The sequence below is a fragment of the Rhincodon typus genome, chromosome 40 (genome assembly GCF_021869965.1).
Source record: "Rhincodon typus isolate 14 chromosome 40, sRhiTyp1.1, whole genome shotgun sequence".
Lineage (NCBI taxonomy): Eukaryota > Metazoa > Chordata > Chondrichthyes > Orectolobiformes > Rhincodontidae > Rhincodon > Rhincodon typus.
The window spans coordinates 11,692,551-11,699,441 of record NC_063371.1 but is presented as its reverse complement, the minus strand read 5'-3'; the positions used below and the strand labels follow the sequence as shown (position 1 = coordinate 11,699,441).

The 6,891-nt window shown below is 49.8% G+C and overlaps 1 protein-coding gene across 1 annotated transcript in view; it reads right to left on the bottom strand.

Annotated features, from left to right (window-relative positions):
* LOC109926005 (solute carrier family 23 member 2-like) overlaps positions 1-6,891 on the bottom strand; it is a 29,377-nt gene that overhangs the window by 17,166 nt on the left and 5,320 nt on the right. Inside the window, exons 3-4 of the mRNA XM_048618676.1 lie at positions 5,444-5,601; positions 1,483-1,571 (exon numbers count right to left, since the gene is read on the bottom strand). Of these exons, the coding sequence (XP_048474633.1) occupies positions 1,483-1,571; positions 5,444-5,601 (247 nt within the window). The remainder of the gene's footprint in view (positions 1-1,482; positions 1,572-5,443; positions 5,602-6,891) is intronic.

Sequence of the window (6,891 nt, the reverse complement as noted above, 5' to 3'; positions counted from 1 at the left end):
CCCACACCCAGACACATACACCCCACACACTCTCTCTCACTCACACAGACACACCCCACACCCAGACACATACACCCCACACACTCTCTCTCTCTAAAACACACACACTCATACACACACACCCAGACTGCACCCCACACTCACACACACAAGCACCCACACCCAGACATATACACCCCATGCCCCTACACACACACACACACACACACACACACACAAACACACACACACACACACACACACAGAGAGAGAGACGGCAACTTTATTCCAAAGGGATTGGAGGACAGAAACAGGGAGGTGTTGCTATAACTGTCCAAGAAACTAGCCAGACCCCAGCTGGGATCCTGTGAATAGTTTTTGGGCCCCTTATCGAAGGAAAGATCGGCTGGTATTGGAGGCAGCCCAGAGGAGGTTCACTCAGCTGGTCCCGAGGATGAAGGGACTGTGTTATGAGGTGAGGTGAAGGTTTTTGAGTAGATTTGTAGCTCGGATTGCAGATGTTGTGATTTGTATATGTGGGGATTCTGGTCAGTGTCGGGACCACTGCCTGTCTTATGGCTTGTTGTGTTTCCTCAATGATGCTTCATTGGACCCTACGTATACACCACTGTGAAGAAAAACCCTGGAAACAAGGTAACCAATTCCAACGGACCCCAGAGTTTAAATACCAGATAGGAAAACACAATAGCGCTTCATCGGAGGCTGCACTGATGATGTTACCCAGCTGGGTAACAAAACGTCTGCAAACAAACAAACAACTCGACAAACGAACCAACCACAGAGGGCAGGTTAGGTAGGTTGGGCCTGTACTCACTGAGGTTTAGAGGAATGAGAGGGGATCTTATTGAAACAGACAAGATTTTGAGGGAGGGATTGACAGGGGAGATGTGGGGAGGGTGTTTCCCCGTGGGGGAGGGTCTGGGACCAGAGGGTGTAATCTTGGAGAAAAGGGTCACCCATGTCACACAGAGATAAGGAGGAATTTTCTCTCTCAGAGGGGAGTGAATCAGTGGGATTCTGTACCACAGAAGGCTGTCGAGGCTGGGTCATTGGGTGTGCTCACGGCTGGGAAAGACAGATTTTTAATCAGGGAGGGGGCATCAAGGGTTATGGGGAAAAAGGCAGGAGAGTGAAGTTGGGGATGATCAGATCAGCCACGCTCTCATTGAACGGCAAAGCAGACTGGATGGGGCCGAACAGCCAACTGCTGCTCCTATGTCGGAATGTGCACAGGAGGACAGAAAGGAAAATGTCTGGGTGGATGCTGGACACCGAGACGAAGCTGCAGCCCCAGAGCTCGGAAAAAAAACGAGAGCTTCCCTGAGAATGAGGCATGTTAACCTTCTGTCTCCGAGGAGCTGAAAGTCATTACATTTACCCTGAGCCAGCGCAGAGCTGCAGGGCACCATCCCAAGGTGGGTCCCACATTCTGTAATCACGCCGATCCCAGCCCCAGCGGTGTCTGTAAAACTCTCTCCATACCTGAGTTATTACATTTCCATTTCTCCAGGGACAGGATGGCTCGAGCAGGAGCGAGAAACGCAAAAGCACTGGCCTGGAACAACGGCAGCCTGTGAAACACAACACAACCAATTACACAGGGGAACCCCGAGAAAAACAAAACCCTGACCTATCCCCTTCCTAACTCCCTACTTACACTCACCTTTACTGGCTCCATCCCCGCCTCTTCGACCTGTTTGTTTCCTCTCCACCTATCCTCTCCTCTATCCCTCTTCTATCCGCCTCCCACTCTCTCCCTATTTATTTCAAAACCCCCTTCCCCTCCCCCTTTTCTGATGAAGGGTCTAGGCCCGAAATGTCAGCCTCTCTGCTCCTATGATGCTGCTTGGCCTGCTGTGTTCATCCAGCCCTGCACCTTGTTGTCTCGGATTCTCCAGCATCTGCAATTTCTACTATCTCTGATTCAATTCCCTCGCACCCCAGGTCTCAACACAAGGAGCTTGTGCTCTTGTGGGGGTGGGGGTCAGCTCCCCATCAGGTGGACTCCCCCAACATTGGGAGTTGATCAGTCCTGTTCGAATTTTATACGTTTCTGTGAGATACCCATTTCAATCTCCTGAGCTCCAGTGAATATATCCCTAACAGACTCCATCACTCCTCATAATTCAGTCTTGTCTTTCTGGAATCAATCTGGTAACCCTTCCCTCCACTCCTTCTACAGCAAGAACATCCTTCCCCAGATAAGGAAAGCAAAACTGCACAAAAGCTTCACCAATGCCCTGTATAACTGTAACAACAAATCCTTGTCCCTGGACTCGATCCCTGTCACTATGAAGACCAACTTACTGCCCGCTGAACCTACACTCTTACCTTTCAGCGGGTGGTACACGAGGATACCCAGGTCTCATCGAACAATCTCCCTCTCTCAATTTACAGCCTTTCCAATCTTAATCTGCCTTCCCATTTTTGCTGCCAACGTAAATAACCTCACATTTACCCACATTATGATGCGCCTGCCATGCTTTTGCCCAAACAGTCAGCCTGTCCAAATCACACTGCGATATTTCTGCATCCCCGTCACAGCTCACCCTCCCACCCAGCTTTGTGTCATCTGCAAATTCAGAGATCTTACATTTAGTTCCCTCACCTAAATCATCCACATGTATTGTGAATAGCTGGGGTCCAAGTATCAATCCTTGTGGTAACCCACGAGTTACTGGCTGCCATTCAGAAACAACCCTTTTTATTCCTCCTCTCTGTTTCCTGTCTTCTCACCAATTTCCTATCCATCTCTACACTCTACCTCTGATCCCACGTGCTTTAATTTGACACATGAATCTCTGATGAGATTGACGGTAGCTTGTATCCTGTATGGGTTCTCTAAGGATTGCTGTGCTGTCAGCCTGGCACAAGCTTATTTTCTCCCCCGTCTCCCATTTTCACCCCAGTAGGACACTGTATTCCCTGAAGATTCCTTTTGTGAACTGAGCGAAGGGTCTGGATGACAGCGAGCAGAAAAGCCACCTGACCCGGGAGAGAATTGAGCTTGCTCACATAACTGGGATCTTACGGGATTGCTGGCTGTGTGAGTTAGCTGCTGCATTGGGATGTCCTGGGCACAGGTCAGCATGCAGGAAACCAGAACGTGGACTTATTTTCAAAATGGGGATGGTACTTAGTCGAACGTTCAGCTGCCTGGGGTCACGGCTCTGGAATCCCCTCCTGAATATCCTCCCGTGCAACACCCACTTAAAACCAAACTCCCTGACAACAACAAGAGTTGGAGGCAATTTTTCACCAGCTGTGATGTATCAAAGCCTGAGGGGTATCGACAATGGGGGCATGAAGAAAACTTTGCCCACTTGCTGGAGGGATCAGCAACCGGGAGCAGAGATTGAAGGGAAGGAGCAGGAGATTTACTGAGGGACGTGAAGAAGATCTTTTTCACCCAGAGGGTGGTGGACAATCTGGAACTCGCTGCCTATGAAGCGGGGAGAGACAGAAACCATCATCACATTGAGGAAGTCATGAGGAATGCACCTCGTGATGCCAAGGCAACGGGGTTAGAGTAGCAAGGAGCTGTTTTTGACAAGCAAGGACTCGACGGGCTGAAAGGCCTTTCTCTGTGCAGCAGTGTTCTCTGACTCAGCGACATGTTCAAGTCTCCTGCTGTCACAGCTCCCGGCACTGCTGCGATGATTGGAGCCCCCTCCCATCTCGCTCAGGGCCACATCCACTGATGTGCCTACTCACAGGGAATAGCGCGCATATTCAGGGGAGTTTGCAAGCAGAGCCAAAGACCTCAGGAGACACAGGAGAAGCCTCCAGCCTGAGCTGGACTCAAGCCAGGAATTCTGGTCACTCACCAAGGCTCAGCACACAGCGAGAGGTGTGAGGCTCTTTCACTGTGAGAGTTCATAGGCAACAAAGGCATCAGGTCTAAGAGCACAGCTCAGGAACACAGCGCTCACCAGTTCTTTCCCTCTTCAATCTCAAACAATTCCACAGTTTCCATTTCACTCTGTGTCATACAGCTCAAAAACAGATCCTTCAGCCCAACTAGTCCATGCCGACCATGTTCCCAAAGCAACCTCCTGTCCCACCTGCCTGCGCTTGGCCCATATCCCTCCAAACATTTCTTATTCATGTGCTTATCCAAACATTGTACCTGTACCCGCATTCACCACTTTCTCTGGCAGTTGATTCCACACCGAAACCCTCTGTGTAAAAAAAATGTTGCCCCCATGTCCTTTTGAAATCTTTCTCCTCTCACCTTAAATATGTGCCCTCCCCCAGGGAGTTTTGAACTCCTCCACCTTAGAGAGAAAAAAAAACCCTTGCCATTCACCTTATCTATAGCCCTCAGGATTTTATAAACTTCTATCAGGTCACCTCTCAATCTCCTGTGCTCCAGTGAAAAAAGTCCCAGCTTATCCAGCCTCTTCTTGCAACTCAAACCTTCCATTCCCAGCAACATCCATGTAAATCTCTTCTGAACCCTCTCCAATTCAATAATATCCTTCCTATAGCAGGGTGACCAGAACTGGACACAGTGTTCCAGAAGAGGCCTCACCAACGTCCTGTACAACCTCAACATGACGTCCCAACTCCTCAACTCAAAGGTCTGAGCAATGAAGGCAAGTGTGCCAAATGCCTTCTTAACTACCCTGACTACCTGTGATGCAAACTTCAAAGCATTATGTACCTGAACCCCCCAGGTTTCTCTGCCCTACAACACTGCCCAGTGCCCTACCATTAATTGTATAAGTCCTGCCTTTGTTTGTTTTACCAAAATGCAATTACCTCGCATTTATCCAAATTAAACTCCATCTGTCACTCCTCAGCCCATTGACCCAATGGATCAAGATCTCTTTGTAATCTTAGATAACCTTCTTCACTGTCCACTATCCCATCAATATTGGTGTCATCTGCAAACTCACTAACTGTGCCTCCTAGATTCTCATCCAAATCTTTTATATAAATGACAAACAAAATTGGACTCAGTACCGATGCCAGTGGAACACCTCTGGTCACAGGCTTCCAGTCCAATAAACAACCCTCCACCAGCACCCTCTGTCTCTGCATGTCAAGCCAAGTTTGAATCCAATTGGCAAGTTCACCCTGAATCCTGTGTGATCTAACTTCACTAACAACTACTGCCCATCACCTCTACCACTGACAACTAGAAGGGCAGTAGATACATGGGAACACCCTGCAAGTTCCCCTCCAAACCACTGAACATCCTGACTTGGAAATATTCCGTCACTGGGTCAAAGTCCTGGAATTCCCTCCCCAAGGGCATTGTGGGGTGTCTCTGGAGGACATGTTTGAATAAGGCACCTCACTACCACCTTCTCATGGGAAAGGGGCACTGAATGCGAGGCTTGCTAGCAACGCTCACGTCCCTTTGCTTGGACCTGACTGTAGAATGGAACACAGTGTAACGCAGTCCTGAAGCTGTCCCAAGCTGATGGAGACATACCTGCAGCCGAGGGTACTCTGAAGCAGCGTTGTCAAGCCCACACAGAAGAAGATGGTCCCAATCAGTTGACTGGTGGCCCACTGGTCAAAGCCAACACACATGGCATCAACCAATAGGAAGGGAACAGCGATGGTACCACTGAAACAGGTCAGGTAGTGCTGGCGATTGAAAGGACAGAAAAGTGTTAGTCACTGACAGGAAGACACATCGCTCTCCTCTGCACCTGGCATCCACACACGGGCGCACAGAGAGAGAGAGAACATGCCACCAACCTGGGTCAGGGCAATCTCCCATTCCCACAAAACAAATCATCTCGACAAACTCCAGCCCCTCCCACGGCCTCAGCCAATGCGCCCACACCCCCCAAACCCCCACCCCCACCGCCAAGCACAGGTGATGGATGAGGGAGGATAGATCAAGTCCTGGGTCAATCCCAGGAGATTCCCTTGAAGGTTGCAGCTCCTGTTGGTACAGATCCCTCTGTCCCAGGTGACCATTCCAAACTCCAGAAGATACTGGAGCAGAAGCAGGCCATTCAGCCCATTGAGTCTGTTCCACCATTCAATGAGAGTGTGGCTGATGCGATCATCCTCAATGTCACTTCCCTGCCTTTTCCCCATAACCCTTCATTCCCTTCCTGATTAAAAACCTGTCTATCGCAGCCTTGAGTGTACCCAGCCTCGACAGCCCTCCTGCCAGAAAGTATTTGACAGAGTCACTCCCCTGTGAGCGAAGAAATTCCTCCTCACCTCCGGGTGACCCCTGCCACACCCTCTGGTCCCAGACTTTCCCACCCGGGGAAACAATTTCTCTCCATTTTCCCTGTCATGTCCCTGAACTATCTGATGTGCCTTTGGGGGGCTAGGTTTGTGAAAGTTTCCCCTTGCTCGCTCCACCCCCAGGTTTGATTCCCACCAGGGGGAGGAATGGGGAGGAAAATGAACCTCTGTCCAACCTCCTAGTGCCTGGAACTCCCTTTGTCAATGAAAGCCTGCAGAACAGAGGAATGGCTCTTGCTGTTAAACACAGACAGGTTGCTAACTTGGTCAAACAGCAAGGGATGCTGGGTACATTGGCCAAATCATGAAACTCACACACCAGGCACAGAGCAAACACAGCACCCTTGCTCCTGACATTAAACATACTGTAGGACACGAGACAGTAAATCGAATTCTAATTCCAAAAGTTTTCCTGGACAGACATATCCACAACAACTTATCCACCAAACATGGGAGCATGCACGCAGAGAGGCACCAGGACCTCTACACAAAAGAGAGAGACACAGAGAGAGAGAGAGACAGACACAGAGAGACACAGAGAGAGAGAGACAGAGGCAGAGACAGAGACACAGAGAGAGAGACACACACACACACAGAGACAGAGATACAGAGAGAGATAGAGACCACAGAGAGAGAGAGAGAGAGAGATGACGGGGGGGGGGGGGGGGG